This window comes from Theropithecus gelada, chromosome 5 (genome assembly GCF_003255815.1).
Source record: "Theropithecus gelada isolate Dixy chromosome 5, Tgel_1.0, whole genome shotgun sequence".
NCBI classification, from domain to species: domain Eukaryota; kingdom Metazoa; phylum Chordata; class Mammalia; order Primates; family Cercopithecidae; genus Theropithecus; species Theropithecus gelada.
Window position 1 is genome coordinate 116,010,842 of NC_037672.1, and position 17,443 is coordinate 116,028,284.

Below are 17,443 nucleotides of genomic sequence, written 5' to 3' on the forward strand. Positions count from 1 at the left end.
ATTTAGCCTACAGCTTGACACATGGTAAATGTTCAATAAATGTTAATTTTACTATCTAAAATCAACATTAAGATGAGCCAAGATGAATAGGAAAATGTGATTTTGTAATTCCTCTTTCCAAGTGCATGGTGTAAAAAATACACGTACAAATTAAATAAGCTTTTTCATTGTCTGAATAGCTAAGCCAACTCATCATTATACTTCATTTACATTTTAAATTATAATTAAATTTGAAGATGTTTACAGCATATTTATTATGAACTCTACTTGGAATAATAAAAGGAAGATTATGCTTACAAAAAGTTCTTCAAAATGTACAATTTTTATTTGGTTCCTTGCCTGGCTGGGCGAGATTTCCCATCAATTAGACTTCTGGAATATTTCCAGATAACAGAGTTTGAAGATACTAAGACTTTTGTTCCCAGAAACAGATTTGACTCTCTGCCTAAGTTTCTACTAAAAAAGCATATAATCAAGATCATGTCGCTTTTTTGGCAGAGAACTAGAAACTGAGAGCAGGGTTAGATTTATACTATGGTTGCAAAGATCAGCGAATAAATTTTCCATCATTAGTTACAATGGCTTTCTTACATTTAATTAAAACATTAAATGTTTGTGTGTTGCCCAATGGTTCTCCTTCAGTTAACAGCAATTAGGAACACATAAACTGTCCAAAAGTCACTGTATTTTAGGACATGCTTCTTGTCTAAAATAAAGCATCTGTAGCAAAAATATTCCTAAATTTCCCCAAGTATGTTCAGATGTTGCAACATCTTAAACTAATAATGCATTACATTTTAACAACTAGTTCTGTGTAATATATTGCAAAATAATCATATGAAGCAGTAAAATCAATGCAATAAGTTATGTTAATGGAAAAAAATTTTAAGGCCCAGTCAATTGAAAAAAATTCTAGTTAGGAAAAATGTTCATTATCATCTATACTCAATACGTGACTGCTCCCCCGCAGACATCTATGAAAGAAATCTGTGGGTCAGAAGCTGTTTTCTGGGAATTGGGCATTAGTAGGCACTCATTTTTAGAAGAGAAAATAAGAAAATAAGTTAGAATGACCCTGTTTCTTCAAGTCCACACATGGTGCTTCAGATATGTGCTGAAATCCGAACGATACCCAAGAAGATGTGATTTTCAAATCAGTGAAGAATTTTGAAGCCCTGCAAGGTACCCATAATGGTGTCATTGTGATACTGGACAAGAGAAATGGCTAGTCCTGGGAATAGTAATACCCGCAAATTCATTCTTTTATTCATTCCACATACACTGATCAACTCCTATCCTGTGGCAGATAGTGTGGTAAATGTCATAAAGATGACTAGGATATCAGAATCTATGAAGATGGCAGACATGTAAGAAGATTTAAATTCCATGGGGATAAATGCTAAAATAGAGATATAGACCAAATTCCATGAAAAAACAGAACCTATAGTAAATAATTACCATGATAAAGACAGAGAAAGTTGCATATGCATACACACAATAAAATTTCAGCCAGGCATTACAGAAAAGAGAGGGGTTTGCCAGTTGGGGTATGTATAGATGTGACAGGAGAATGGAAAGATACTCTGGTCAAATGAACATCTGGTATAAAGGCATGGAATTGTCAAAGGGGCTGAGTTCAGAGTACATTGTGCAAAGTTTTGTATAACTGAAGATACAGCTGAGGTGATAGTTTGGGGGGCAATGCTTAACGGCCTTATAAAGAAAGCTAAATCTTTTTAAATTTAATTTTTTAGAAAAGAAATAACCAATAGAGGTTTATGGGAGGCAGTGAGTGTGGGGGCGTGTCTTATGGTCACATTATAGAGCAGAAAAATCAAAGGCGAGGATCTCAGCCTGCTGAGATAGACAGTGTAAGGGGGATTCTGAGAGCCCAAACCATTGTGGTAGCAACAGGAGTGAAGAGAGGTACAGAAACACATCAATAGTCCTACTAACAAGTTTGGTTGAGCTCTTCTCTTGGATGGGAAGTTTTCTGAGACTCTTTACAGAATAAGGGAGGCAGAGGCACCGTATGGAACTATTGCATTAAGAACCAGCTGTATTCTGTCTGGCAGGGAAGAGAAATTATTATTTTCTATTTCTGACACCACATTTCAGTTTTTAAAAATAATCCCTCCAGTAGATGGTTTGGCAGATGAATCATGTTAACAACCTAGAAGATGGGATCTGTGTCTTATGCATTTCTACCACTCCATGGTACCACCAAAATGCTTTGTTTGCGAATCAAGAGTCAGTTCTTTACATATGAAAGTTATTCACTTGAATTTAACATCAATGTATAAACACTTGAAGTTCTGGGAACACTTACTCTGCAATAATCCAAAGTGGCAACATATTCATAAGATCCTAGAGATAACTCTGGTTTCTCATAGTGGTCCAGTCTTCTTCCAATGTGGTCCAGATGTTGGAAATAGAATGGTGGAACTAATAAAAACAAAATAGGAAAGAAAATATTTTGTTTTCATAAACAGACAATTTAGTAAGTTCTCAAAATTTATTATGGGAGGAAAGGAGTTAGCATCAGGAAAAATGTATTTTAAAGCTGGAATGTAGCATATCGTAAATACCTACTATTTTAAAAATATGTCTTGGAAAAGAGGAGGGTTCCTCTTCTATAAGTTACTGATGACAAAGAACGTTTATGATTTAGACCATCCTAGAGAAACAGGGTATAAAAGTATTGGTGTTTCTAAGTTGTCACAACCCAAATTCAATTGTCCCCATTTTATTATCTCTTTTAAAAAGAATTCTGACTTTTCTATTTGAATTTTTAATATACCTAACAGAAATAAACATTCGTTATTTGAACTATACTATGAACTACAATATTTATTATGCTTTAATTAAGAGATGTCTTCACCCATGTGGAGTTTGCATGGTAATCTTTTAATGTTTGGGCTTAAGAGTGGAGAGGATTACTGTATTAGGGAAAGACTACACCACTAAGATCTCAGCTAAGGAACTTTAATTTGATTCAAATGTCTAAGAAGGTTAGTTCTGGCAAAGATCTGGAAGTCATCCAATAGCACAGGAACACTTATGAGTCACATACTGAACACTTGGACAAATATGGCCTGGTATCTCTGTAAAAACGAACTCCTGTTGCCTTGAGATTAATAGGGCTGGCTACTAAACCACTGCCAATAAAAGTATTCAGAAAAACTACCAATGCTCTGGTTTTAAGCTTTTTGTAAAGAACAACATTACCATTGTAAAAACTGTACAAATAATGCATCTCGTTTTTAAACCAACAATTCTGCATTATTTATTTTTAGCTGTGAAACTGACATAAGAATAACAAGACTGTTTTCTGAGGTTGTTCTTTAAAAAAAAAAAAAAAAAACCCACTGAAGCTTGATTTTTCTACGTTGTTACTGTATCATGGCCATTTCTTTTAAAGTAAGTTTTATAAGGTTCTTATGCACATATGGATCTCTGAATTTGGAAGATTCAACTTCTTGAAAAGATTACAGAAGTAGAAACTGACAGGCTCAGCTGAGCTAAGTAAGCTTTGAGGGTCTTCAATTGCTATTTTGCTACATTTAGATGAGATGGAGGATGCTGCCTTGGCTATCTTAGAATGCATAGTTTCCACATAGTATAACATACAATTCATTCTCATCTACACACAGAAATGTAATATGTGAAATGTTTTCCTTTTAAATTTTCTTTTATATTCATTAGCATTTAATATTGTCTATCATCTTTTATAAGCCAACTTTCAAGTCATACCATAAATCATGCACTACCCTTTGGCCCCTGTCTTCCTGCATGTCTCTGACCACACATACTCCCCACTGGGCAATCTCTGGACACTTTGCAAGGAAATAAGAGTGGAACCACGAAAGCAAGCCTGCTGGGTCCTTTCTAACTCCAACAAACCTCTGTCTTTGTTAAACCTAAATGAAGAAGATAGGTGTCAGCATACATCTATGGGAGTCCGGCTTCCTTATAGGGACAAATATTTAAGCCTAGTATGAATAATTCTATTGGAAAATAAACATGGCAGCTTCCTAGGAATGGATACCTGAGGGAACATAATCTGCTGTGTTGAGACACAAGAATTCTGAGTCGTTTTTCTCTTCCTGGAAGTGGCTGGGCCTTTTAAGGCCCTGAGCCGACACTTTGGGTAGGAGGCCAAAGAGTCACAGCAAACTGAAGATCCTTGCTGCTCTTCATGGTGGGTATGATTTTGGTCACCTTTCTAAGAAAGCTGGGGGCTTGGGTGAAGACATCTGAGGAGGTGGTGGGCTCGCTGGAGGACTCTGTCCAAATGCTTTGGGAGAAGCCTCTGTCCCTTCTCAGGATTTTTTCCTCTAAAACTAAAGCACAGAGAAATGAATTGTCACAGGGTTCCTGAAATCCAGGTCCCAAGACTGAATGATAGCCATGAATTTGGATGCAGATTTCATCCAGGTTGAGAGAGGAAACAAGATCTTCCTTAGAAAGAGAAGTAAGGGTAGAGAACTAACAGAATCTGGTCTCAATGGGATATCCAATTTGCACTGAGTGGAAGCCACAGTTAATGCAAGGAGAGAGACGCACCAAGAGGCTTAGGCCATAGTCTAGGATGAGTCTAGAAGCCAATGATTCAACTCCACAGCAACGTGAATTTAAGAACTGACCAAAGGTCTGCATGAGAAGCACTTGCAAGGCCAGTCTCTGGCACCCTAAGTTGGGTAAAGTCGTGGACTGTGTGTGTGCGAGATAAGAGGGCAGGGAAACAAGAAGGCAAGCAGCGCTCTCCCACCAGAGAATGCTCACAGCCAAGATGCCATGAATGCAATGATGTAGGAGGAATACTGTCCCCAGCTCAGTTGGCATTAGGGAGTAGCCAGCACCCATGGGTAGAACCATGTGTTCATGGGCAGACAGTGCTATATGTTCTTCAGATCTAATTACCTGCAGGGAAGCCTGTCTACAAAGATAAGAAAGAGAGAAGAAAATCATAATAATCATCACATGGTTCAAAAAATGTCAATGAATATAAGAATGTTCTCAGCCTCAGTATGTACCTCATTTAACAACAAATAATGAAAAATACAAAGACATGTTATAAATGTAATAAATGTGAGAACACTTTCAGCAATGCTGCAGTTTTCTTCAACATCAGTAAATTCGTACTGGAATAAAACAAAATACAATGAATATGGGAAAGCCCTACATTCCTTCCTCCTTAAACAATCCAACATTTACATCAGCGTGAAAAAAAAAAATCTACATAAGTGTTAAAGCCCTTGGTTATACCTAAGCTTTTCCTAAGTATCAATGAGCTCATATTCAAGAATAACCTTGAGGAGTGAAAAAAGAGGAGACGTCTCCCAAGTTTATCATCTGTAATCACAAGAGGTAAAAATCTTACTTTCTTTCCCACTGAGGCTTTGTGGAAGGGGATTAAGAAATAAAAAATTTTCCCCCTACAGTTAGTTTTCTAAGAAATATTTCAACTTCCATGTGGGGCTCATGTAATTACCTAAGGTTCAAAGGGGTTTAAATTTCCCAAACAGAGCCTGTCATAGTTGGTTTCCTTCTAGAGAAATTATAAAGAAGGTACTGCTATATAGAAAAAAGAGGGGCCGGGCGCGGTGGCTCAAGCCTGTAATCCCAGCACTTTGGGAGGCCGAGACGGGCGGATCACGAGTTCAGGAGATCGAGACCATCCTGGCTAACACGGTGAAACCCCGTCTCTACTAAAATACAAAAAAAAAATTAGCCGGGCGAGGTGGCGGGCGCCTGTACTCCCAGCTACTCGGGAGGCTGAGGCAGGAGAATGGCATGAACCCGGGAGGCGGGGCTTGCAGTGAGCTGAGATCCGGCCACTGCACTCCAGCCTGGGCAACAGAGCCAGACTCCGTCTCAAAAAAAAAAAAAAAAAAGAGAAAAAAGAATGTATGCTTTTCCTAAACTAAGAAGTACAACACATTTGACTTAATAAAGAATTTCACAAAGAGCTTTTAACAGCACTGCTTACCATCATTCACACAGTTGCAAAATCCACACTGATATCTCCTTCCTCCTTCGATGAACTGCATAAATGGGCACATGTAGGCCTTGCACCTGTTGCATCTGACTGGTCCACTCTCACCGTGATTTACCAAGTAAAGCGGACTCTATGGAGAAACAAGAAAAATTAAATGAACAGATGAGTGTAGGATTTCTAGGTATTATAATTTGGAAAGTCTTTTAATGGCAGGTTTTTTTTTTTCTTTTTTCTTTTTTTTTTTTTTTGAGACAGAGTCTTGCTCTGTCACCCAAGCTGGAGTGCAATGGCATGATCTTTGCTCACTGCAATCTCCACCTCCAGGGTTCAAGCGAGTAGCCTCAGTCTCCCGAGTGGCTGTGATTACAGATGCCCATCACCACGGCTGGCTAATTTTTGTAGTTTTAGTAGAGACGAGGTTTCACCATGTTGGCCAGGCTGGTCTCGAACTCCTGACCGCAGGTGATCTACCCACCTTAGCCTCCCAAAGTGCTGGGATTACAGGCGTGAACCACTGCACTTGGCCTAGTGGCAATTTTTAAGGAACTCAACTCTTAGCTTTTGCCCCAAGACAGTAAAAATGTCTTTATTGATAACACATGAATTCAAAGCCATAAGATGTTGTCCAGAATATTCAAACAAAAGTTAATTTAAGTTTATCTCATTTATAAGGATATATCAATATATGCATATTTATGTCTATGTGTGTATGCATATTTGCCAATATGTGTGTGGAGACAAACATACAGTGATGGTAATAATACTTAATTATTCTTACGTTAAAAGCATTCTAGACAACTTGTGTCACACATTTTGCTAAGTTTCTTCATAGATTATAAATAAAGAGAGGTCTGATTTTAGACATTCTAGTTTGCATAGCAGTATGCTGCCTACATAGTTCCCCCAAAGCACATCAATTATTTCTTCAAAAATGCAACTATTTGAAGAAATATGCAATAATGTTCATTTATTTAGGCAAGGAGGCTGATTCTACCTTTTCTGTTACTTTATTAGAAAGAAATGTTTCACAGAATACTCACAGTGTGGCTGGCCCTGCTTTGCCAGAACTGAAAAAATAAATCATTCAATTGCTTCTTCCTCATAAACATACATAGAAAGCATGATACATCTTTTACAGTTTAAAAGTAAAAAAGTTCAGCATTAAGTCTGCTTTCCCAACACTTACGGCTTTCAGGAGAAAACCACAGAGATCCTTGTTTTTGTGAATCTCCTTAAAGATAACATTTAAAGAAAAACTTGAGAATTGCAGGCTTTGGCATGTCAATTTAATTTTTCTTTACTGAAAAAGATATAAATAAAGCAGACTGCTTTTGAATGGAGGCCTGAAGAGCAGGAGGTCAGTGGGGTGGGGGTATCAGGCTGTTTTCTGCTCCAGTCTTAGAAAACCCAGATCCCCCATTGTCCCTGCCCAGATGTTCAACGTGAAAGCTGAGGTTTCAGAAATCAGTTGGGAGGTCTCAGAGCAGAAAAAAACAGGTTTAACACAATACTCAAAAGAATCAGGGGAAGGATTTAAATTTTTTCCTTAATCATTCCCTTCTATTTCTGCACTGCCCTCTTCCTCACTTCTTGCCCCAAGAAAGTCAGAAGACAGATTGGATTTTCTTGTTTATGGTCGCTTCTGATCCACAGCACGGGCCTGACTCTGGTGCCCCACGGGTAGGGGTTGTGACAAGGATTAGGTGAGTAATACATGTGCAGTTCACAGCATTGTGCCTGGCAAAAAGTAATTGGAAAATTTTTATCCGGAACAGTCTTTCCTCTCTCAAAACCACTCAGCTCAGGACAGAGTCATCTTTGACAGGAGGATAAGTATGAGATGGGCTTCAGGTCCTGAAGGCTGCCTGGTCAGTTACTGTAAAACATTATTGTAAAAATGATCTAGAAGACAGAGAATAAACTTTCAGGAGATTCTGATACACTCCAATGGTTAAAAGTTGAGAGGCAGAATGCATTTTTAAAACACTCTAGGAATTTTATTTAAATACATAGTCACACATACAAATTCAAATATCTGATGTATACACCACTCTTTCAGACAAACTTTTTGTTAGAAAGGCATATAGTGACACATATTTGTTATCTTCAGCTGGTAATAGGAAGAAATTATTTGAGGAGGCAATAGAGAAGCAAAAACATGCAAGTACAAAAAAAGATTCTTAGAACAATAAATGGAGAGCTAGAAGAATAACAAGTGGGAGAATAAGAACCTGCTGTTCAGGTAGCTTCCACTGGATTAAAAGTGCGATTACCAATCATGACTCCAGTTACTGCTCTGTTCCACAACTCCAACCTCTGAGATCAGGAGATGCTTTCAGAAGTTAAAATTGGGAGAAATTCTGCAGTTTCCATTCACTTAGCCAAGTTTACTTTTCTCATCCTTTTATTTTCAAAAAGTTCAAAGGCTGTAACAAATCCCCTGATTTTAGAAACCAAATATGATCTAATTATTTGCTAGACAAGCCAAAAGTAATGGAAGGAAATTTGACCTTATTATCACTGATATGATTTGCTCAAAGCCAGGCCCAGCCCAAAGTTACTGTGAAATTGTCGGCAACGAACACCTATGCATTCCAGTCCTGGCAGATTCAAACTTGCAGGACTGAAAATGAATGTCTAACAAGAAACTGGAGTCAAGTCATGACTGTGTCTAGGCTATTAAATACACTTACAGTTTTTTCAATTTTCACTTTTTTAGAAACCAGATGATGGATAGGTAAGTAAGGTCTTCAGACAACTGAGGTGACAGTAAAGAATGTTAAAAGCTTTTTAACTGTTTACATTTTATTTTCAGGCAACAGGGCAAGGGCTTCTAAATTACACTGGCTTGTTTCATCTCTCTCAGGCCATGTTGAAAACCATCAGAGATTTCCCTTTGCACTCTCCAGATGTCGGCTTATCTGCACCACAGTAGTGTGCATGAGCTCATAAATAGCTAACCTTACTTTTCTTTTGAGTTCGATCTTGGTGTGTATGGCTTTTTAAAAAAATCAAATTACTTTTCAAAACATTGCCTAAGTTATCTTTTTTCCTTGCCAAGGGAATTATATTTACCTCAGAAATATTTTCCAATTTTAAAAATTTTTGTTTACAAATGTACTTTAATATTTAGCTCTTAGTATATCCTTGTCTGCCCTTTCTTTTCTGTTTTTCTCTTAAGTGGAAAAAGGAAAGGATAGAAAGACTGGCTATAAAAACCTCACCTGGCTATTGTTTGGTTCTGGCCTTGTGTGGCGTGAGTTTACACAACATGAAAGTGATAGGGAGGCTGAGGAAAAATGTGAATCTTTTCCTCGTATTTTTGGATTAACAGGGGTGTGCCAAATACTATGCTGATACTAATTTTACAAAAAGTGCTTTAGTTGAAAAAAATGCATCTCTTGTGTATGTATATAATACTGGTTGATTTTGGACCACAAGTGAGAATATCATTCTAAGAAATGAGGCTTAGTACTAAAATGATATCCAACAATTAAGAAACAAAACAAAACAACTTTTGATTATTTTTCCATATAAAAGTAGTAGACATCAAGATGTATCTACCAATACCTTCTTAATACCTCTAGTAAAATTTTAAGTCTTCTTATTTGAATACATTACCAGTTTTCCAAGTATTCCTGCCATTCTCTTGGGTAACTTTAACATTTGTACCACAGGTACCTTTGAGGGACTTACAGTGTAGCAGAGTAGAAAGACAGTAAACAAAAAAGTACACACAAATGCAATGAAAAAAAAAACAGGATATGAGGAGAAACAATACTTGGGAGAACATCATAAACAAGAGCTCTTTTTAAGGCTCTTTTCAGCTTAGAAAGGCAATGTTAAACTGTTCACAGATTGTATTTCCAAAACAAACACAGATGCTCAAAGAAAATAAAGTACAGTATAGAAAGACCCATCATGAAAAATCTGTATCAAGTTTGTAGGCTGTGTGTATTTTTGTTTTGGCATCTATATTATTAAGAAAAATCTGAATACCCAAGCCTGGCTACAGTATTTCTGTTTTAGGAAAATAATGAATTGCAGTGAGGAACTAAAGAAAGCAGCTAAATACCAAAGTGTTTTTATCCCATAGATCCAATAGGTGGCACTGTGCAACTAAAAATTAAATCTGTATGCACCTTATCAGTAGGCAAGAAAACAACCAAGATAATCACACTACATTTATTACATGTAACTCTAATAACTTTTAACTGAACTTGCTTTTCTTGAAGAAACTTTTGATAATGGTTTAAAAATATTCTGGGCCAAACAAAATACAAATAAACATGGAATACAAGACTATTTTATGCATACATTGTATAGAAACTACAGAATGTGCCAAATTTACTAATAGCCAAGAAAAACTTATTTTTAAAGTTCCTAATCCTCTGCCAACTTTCCTTGAGTGTGTGTAGGGAAACAGAGGTGCGGTTGGGATAGGGAGCCACAGAGTGGAGCAGGCAACCTAATGACGGCCTGGGAAGCAGAGAGAACAAGGACACGAATGCCCTGCTGCCAGCGTCCATGCCCACTCCCCACATTAACCATCATGGTGCAAAATAACAAAGCAACAGTGACATCTGGTACGTCCTGGCACTCGGCAGTACACTGCGATGAAGAAAAATGATTTTCTAAAGCAAACGCCAGCTTCCTGTTGGAACATCCTATCACAGGCATGGTGCTGGTAAAGGGCACAGACAGAGTAGCCAAAGCCCAGATTTCAGGAATACTCTGAATGAGTAATGTCATACGTGCCCACACCCAGGACACTGCTGGGTGAAACTGGGCCCATCTCTCCTTTCTTCTCTCATTTGCCCACTACCCACTCTCCTTATCTTTCAGCACCAGAGTTCATGTAAGTTCTAATATATACACACAAACTCTTCAACCACCTACTTTCCCCTCTAACACTTATTCACTAATTTTTAAAAAAAATTTATTTTACATTTTCAATGTATACTTCTTCCTCCCCTTCTTTTTTTTTTTTTTTTTTTTTCTCTCTCTTTATTTCCTTCATTATAAGTCTTCAGGAAAGTAATCAGCGTCCTGGGACTCTACAGTTGTCCCCACAGCACCAATATTCTACTTTACAAAGTGCCTGAAGGAAATACCTTGGCTAAGCAGTTACTGATCATGGGAAATAAATTTTTAGCTACGATGAGATCTAAATAAGATGAGAAGATTTAAAATAAGATCTGTCAAAATGTTACACAGTTTTCCAGCCTAATTAAGAAGATAATATTCAGCATCAACTTGTATTTCCCAGGAAATCACTGTAAATGTATCTCTCTGGCAGCAGTGCTACCGGCAATGTAACTTTGGCAAGCGGCTACTTCTTGGAATTGGAGTGCTGCTTCTGTTTTGGAGCTGTCTCAAGAGGAGGTCAGTTGGTAATTTGGATTAATTGGGGGATATAAGTAGAAGCATGGAAATGGTATGTGAAAAGATAATCCAGAACCTGTGATGAACAACTATCCTTTAAAAATGTTAAACATTCAGACTATTAGGCATGCTGGAAGATGAGCAGAGTCAGTCAGATTCCCAAAGGATTATGCCCAGAAGCTAAAAGGAAAAGAGTCTGTATCAACTGCATTTATTAAAGACATTTCCATGTGAAAGAGATATGAGAAGCAGCTTATATGTGCTTTCTACTTTTAGCTTTACCATATATGACATTCACTAGGCCTACATGGACAAAAAAGGTACAGTTCAATAGGCTATTTACTGTACAAGTGCTTTTGAGAGAGCAGTACTATTCTAGTTAGACTTTTAAAAACAAGTGTGAAATTAAAGAATATTTTCTGAATTAAAAAATAAAATCCTATCATGTGTCTTCTAAAAACAAACAGAGCTTGAGGATAAGACACTTAATACATTGTATTAGTTCTAAGAATATATTTATATTTTTAAAAATAATGTTTACTAAAAAAAATTTAATGTTTTTAATTGGCTCTTCTTAACCTAAAACTTTGCTTTTTTTGCACTTTCAGAAGATTATAGTTTTGTTAGCTTGTTAGTGACACTTGGGAGATTGTTTTCCCTTTTTCCTTTGAACAATACTATTAGAGAGTCTATTTGTTCTAACTGTACCTACAGCTTGTATTAGATTTGGATACCTCTTTAATTTGGAAGTTAGTTTTTTATCTTTGGGTTTCTTTTCATTGAAAAATACTGAAAATTTTTACTGAATCAGACTTTTCATAATAAATGTAAGAGCATAACTATTATCTTTATGGTCTTATGGTCATTTGTAGTTTAAAACGCTCTCATTTATTGAGAGCATTTAAAATGCTCTCAATTTCAATTTGATATTGAGGAGCTAACAACCCAGGGAGTGGGGAATTCCCATCCACATTGTTCAGAGGAATGCAAGGTCAGTGAGTGATAGGAAGTGACTTGTGCAACAAACTGCAGAGCTATAGCTTGAATTCTGATTTATTCCAACTATTTATGTCCTCTATGCTATATGTGCAAGAAACAGCTTGCAGACTGGATGTGCAGAAAAGCATACAGTTTCAGAGAAAGGTACCATTCTCACTGGTCTGTGATGTGAATGAAGCCCTTAAACCATGCTCCCTGGTAAGCATTCTAATTGTCTCTGGTCATTTGTCTCTCCCATTCTCTATAGGAGCTGCCACATAACTTTGCATCCTTATTAAGCTCCTCCCCATAAGCTCCTTCTCCACCTCCCTTGCAGGAGGTGTAAATGTAAATTTACATTCTTCTTCACAAAGAAAATAGAAAACCTCAGGTAAGAACTCTCTTGCCTTTCCCCACTAATTTACCAGCATCTCTCCAACATTTTCCTTTCTCTCCTCCTGTTACAATGGAAGCGGTATCCTCTCTCTTCTGACTTCTCAGAGGCTTTGTCTAATCCTGTACCATGTCTAAATCTGGCCCCTGAAGATCCTTTCATCCACAAGGGAGAATTATATTTTGTTGTCTAATTCCAGGCCACTTGCAGGTGACATATTTAATTGCTGTATGTTCCCATATAACCTTGTGCCTAAAAGCACTCATAACACTATTTTACTTTTCAAAACCACTACTACATTCTCAAATCCATGACTCACAGGTCCAGCCTGTTTACTGTTATATCTCCTGTAGCACAATACCTGAGTCAGTCAATGGTTTCTGAATGAACAAACACAGTATCTCAGGTACCCACAAATACACGCTCAGGATAACTTGTGATAGGTATTAAAGCAAAAGGTCAAAAAAAAAAAAAAAAAACCAGAAGAAATCTTCAGAGGGGTCAGGAAAGCCTTCATTCTAGGAAGATACGGGCACTTATGAGGAGCTATTTGTTCACTGAAAGAGAGAAGGTAAGAATTTCAACCAGTGAGAACAGCTTAACACAGGAAGAAAAACCCAGGGTTTGTTGGTGACCAGCAGGCAGGTAGCCTCGAACAGCTGGGCTGAAGGGAGATAAAGAGAAAGGCTGGAGTGATTTTGAGGAGAGCCTTCAAAGCCAGGTAGGGTAGCAGTACACTGACCCAGCAGGTTTCAGACAGACAGATGCACACACACCCCTACCTAAAATCGGTTGTTACTACATGGCAGGAATTCTGACAGACGTTGGTAAGATATTTCACCATTCATTAAGATGATATTCTTGGAAAAATAGTACATTTGGTATAAATTTTGAAACCTGCTTATAAATTAGCAAATTCTATCACGTTTTAACATTATCATGAAGGGTTTTAAGAATTTCTGTTTGTTTCATCATCTCATAGTTCACTCAATTCATTAAATTCTTGGGTTGATTTTTAAAATAAACTCAAAATATGTTTGAATACTATGAACAATTTTTAAATTAAATTTCTAACTAAAAAACTTCACCCCTTAACAGCAGTATGTTAGCTTCACCTTCACCACTGATCCCAAGGGCCTACATTACAGAGTAAATTCTCAATAAATATTTGAGTGGATGACAAGGAAGAGAGATAGGAAAGGAGTGAGGGAGGGGAAAACTGAAGGAAGGGAAGCAGAGGGGAGGGGAGGGAAGGGGAGGGGAGGGAAGGGGAAGGGGAGGGAGACAGAGAAGTCTCCTTTGGAATTGAGGATACCTGCCAGCTCTTTTATCACAGAAGATCTGGGTGTAATGAACCCTAATGTGCTTTCATCTCAAAATATGCACTGATAACTACATTAGGAGATTCATCTCTTGGAATGGCCAAAAATGCTTTAAAGCAAGCACAGCTGTGACCTTTCTACCCAGGCCTCTAACGCCAGGAGGGCTTTTTGGTGGGAAGGTCACGTTAAACTGTACACTGAAGTCTATGAAAGGGCAGCTCCTGGTGAGAGGGCATCCTTAGTTTCAGAAGGGAAAATAAATACCAATGCAGTTAAGACAGCACCCTAATCAGGTTTCCTGTCCTAGTTCATAACTAAACTATCAATGGTAGGTAACGATTCTTAAGCAAAAAATGGTCTGTTTGGATCAGGTTATGCTGACATAGTATTGCAAGTTATGGGCATATTTGCAAAGATCAGCATTATTTCTCTTGCTAGAACAGATGTTTAAAACTTCCGAGTAAGATACTGTCTCTCCAGAATTTTACACTTGAGCAACATTTTGCCACATTTCTTACAATCTCTGACCTATTATAATTTATCTTTTATCTCTATGGGAAAATTACATGTTGTCTAGTTATAGGCCACTAGCAGAAAACATACTTCATTGTTACAACAATGCATAATGTTCTACAGAAGATTAATATATCTTAAACTAGAAACCCTTCTATATCTAGTGTTTTTTTCTTCCATGACAGAACAACTGGCAGCTTTCTGCTCCTCAAAGGAAAGTTGTGAAATATTCTAAAGATAAAAGTGTTAAAAATAATAAGCCCAGAGGCAAACTATCTTTGTCTCTCTGGCAGAATTATAAATTAGTCAAAGTATTCCCTCCATTAGTCTTACTTCCTTATAAGGCCATAAAAAGAGATTTCCCTCTATGTGAGGGTCTGAATTTATTTATTCATTTATTTTTTACTATACTTTAAGATCTAGGGTACATGTGCACAATGTGCAGGTTTGTTACATAGGTATACATGTGCCATGCTGGTGTGCTGCACCCATTAACTCGTTATTTACACTAGGTATTTCTCCTAATGCTATCCCTCCCCCAGTCCTCCACCCCTAACAGGCCCCAGTGTGTGATGTTCCCCAACCTGTGTCCAAGTGGTCTCATTGTTCAATTCCCACCTATGAGTGAGAACATGCAGTGTTTGGCTTTCTGTACTTGTGATAGTTTGCTCAGAAGGATGGTTTCCAGCTTCATCCATGTCCCTGCAAAGGACATAAATTCATCCCTTTTTTATGGCTGCATAGTATTCCATGGTGTGTATGTGTCACATTTTCTTAATCCAGTCTACCATTGATGGACATTTGGGTTGGTTCCAAGTCTTTGCTATTGTGAATAGTGCCGCAATAAACATATGTGTGCATGTGTCTTTATAGTACCATGATTTATATTCCTTTGGGTATATACCCAGTAATGGGATGGCTGGGTCAAATGGTATTTGTAGTTCTAGATCCTTGAGGAATCACCACACTGTCTTCCACAATGGTTGAACTAGTTTATAGTCCCACCAACAGTGTAAAAGCATTCCTATTTCTCCACATCCTCTCCAGCACCTGTTGTTTCCTGAATTTTTCATGATCGCCATTCTAACTGGTGTGAGATGGTATCTCATTGTGGTTTTGATTTGCATTTCTCTGATGGCGAGTGATGATGAGCATTTTTTCATGTGTCTGTTGGCTGCATAAATGTCTTCTTTTGAGAAATGTCTGTTCATATCCTTTGCCCACTTTTTGATGGGGTTGCTTTTTTCTTGTAAATTTGTTTAAGTTCTTTGTAGATTCTGGATGTTAGCCCTTTGTCAGATGAGTAGATTGCAAAAGTTTTCTCCCATTCTGTAGGTTGCCTGTTCACTCTGATGGTAGTTTCTTTTGCTGTGCAGAAGCTCTTTAGTTTAACTAGTTCCCATTTGTCTATTTTGGCTTTCATTGCCACTGCTTTTGGTGTTTTAGACATGAAGTCCTTGCCCATGCCTGTGTCCTGAATGATATTGCCTAGGTTTTCTTCTAGGGTTTTTATGGTTTTAGGTCTAACATTTAAGTCTCGAATCCATCTTGAATTGAGTTTTGTATAAGGTGTAAGGAAGGGATCCAGTTTCAGCTTTCTACATATGGCTAGCCAGTTTTTCCGGTACCATTTATTAATTAGGGAATCCTTTCCCCATTTCTTGTTTTTGTCAGGTTTGTAAAAGATCAGATAGTTGTAGGTGTGTGGTATTATTTCTGAGGGCTCTGTTCTGTTCCATTGATCTATATCTCTGTTTTGGTACCAGTACCATGCTGTTTTGGTTACTGTAGCCTTGTAGTATTGTTTGAAGTCAGGTAGTGTGATGCCTCCAGCTTTGTTCTTTTGGCTTAGGATTGTCTTGGCAATGCAGGGTCTTTTTTGGTTCCATATGAACTTTAAAGTAGTTTTTTCCAATTCTGTGAAGAAAGTCATTGGTAGCTTATTGGGGATGGCATTGAATTTATAAATTACCTTGGGCAGTATTGTCATTTTCATAATATTGATTCTTCCTATCCACGAGCATGGAATGTTTTTCCATTTGTTTGTGTCCTCTTTTATTTCGTTGAGGGGTGGTCTGTAGTTCTCCTTGAAGAGGTCCTTCATATCCCTTGTAAGTTGGATTCCTAGGTATTTTATTCTCTTTGTAGCAATTGTGAATGGGAGTTCACTCATGATTTGGCGCTCTGTCTGTTATTGGTGTACAGAGATGCTTGTGATTGTTGCACATTGATTTTGTATCCTCAGACTTTGCTGAAGTTGCTTATCAGCTTAAGGAGTTTTGGGGCTGAGATGATGGGGTTTTCTAAATATACAATCATGTCATCTGCAAACAGGGACAATTCAACTTCCTCTTTTCCTAATTGAATACCCTTTATTGCTTTCTCTTTCCTGATTGCCTTGGCCAGAACTTCCAACATTATGTTGAATAGGAGTGGTAAGAGAGGGCATCCCTGCTAGCTTTTGAATGTGTTTGCTCTTACTTCTCTAGTTCTTTTAACTGTGGTTTTGGGTGTCGATTTTAGATCTTTCCTCCTTTCTCTTGTGGGCATTTAGTGCTATAAATTTCCCTCTACATACTGCTTTAAGTGTGTCCCAGAGATTATGGTATGTTGTGTTTTTGTTCTCATTGGTTTCAATGAACATCTTTATGTCTGCCTTCATTTTGTTATTTACCCAGTAGTCATTCAGGAGCCGGATCTTCAGTTTCCATGTAGTTGTGTGGTTTTTGAGTAAGTTTCTTAATCCTGAGTTCTAATTTGATTGCATGTGGTCTGAGAGATAGTTTGTTGTGACTTCTGTTCATTTACATTTGCTGAGGAGTGCTTTACTTCCAAATATGTGGTCAATTT

The 17,443-nt window shown here is 37.6% G+C and overlaps 1 protein-coding gene across 4 annotated transcripts in view; it reads right to left on the minus strand.

Annotated features, from left to right (window-relative positions):
* SEC24D (SEC24 homolog D, COPII coat complex component) overlaps positions 1-17,443 on the minus strand; it is a 111,528-nt gene that overhangs the window by 40,266 nt on the left and 53,819 nt on the right. For all 4 annotated transcript variants that reach the window (XM_025385603.1, XM_025385600.1, XM_025385602.1 and 1 more), the window contains exons 9-10: positions 5,993-6,131; positions 2,330-2,445 (exon numbers count right to left, since the gene is read on the minus strand). In XM_025385603.1, coding sequence (XP_025241388.1) covers positions 2,330-2,445; positions 5,993-6,131 — 255 coding nt within the window. The remainder of the gene's footprint in view (positions 1-2,329; positions 2,446-5,992; positions 6,132-17,443) is intronic.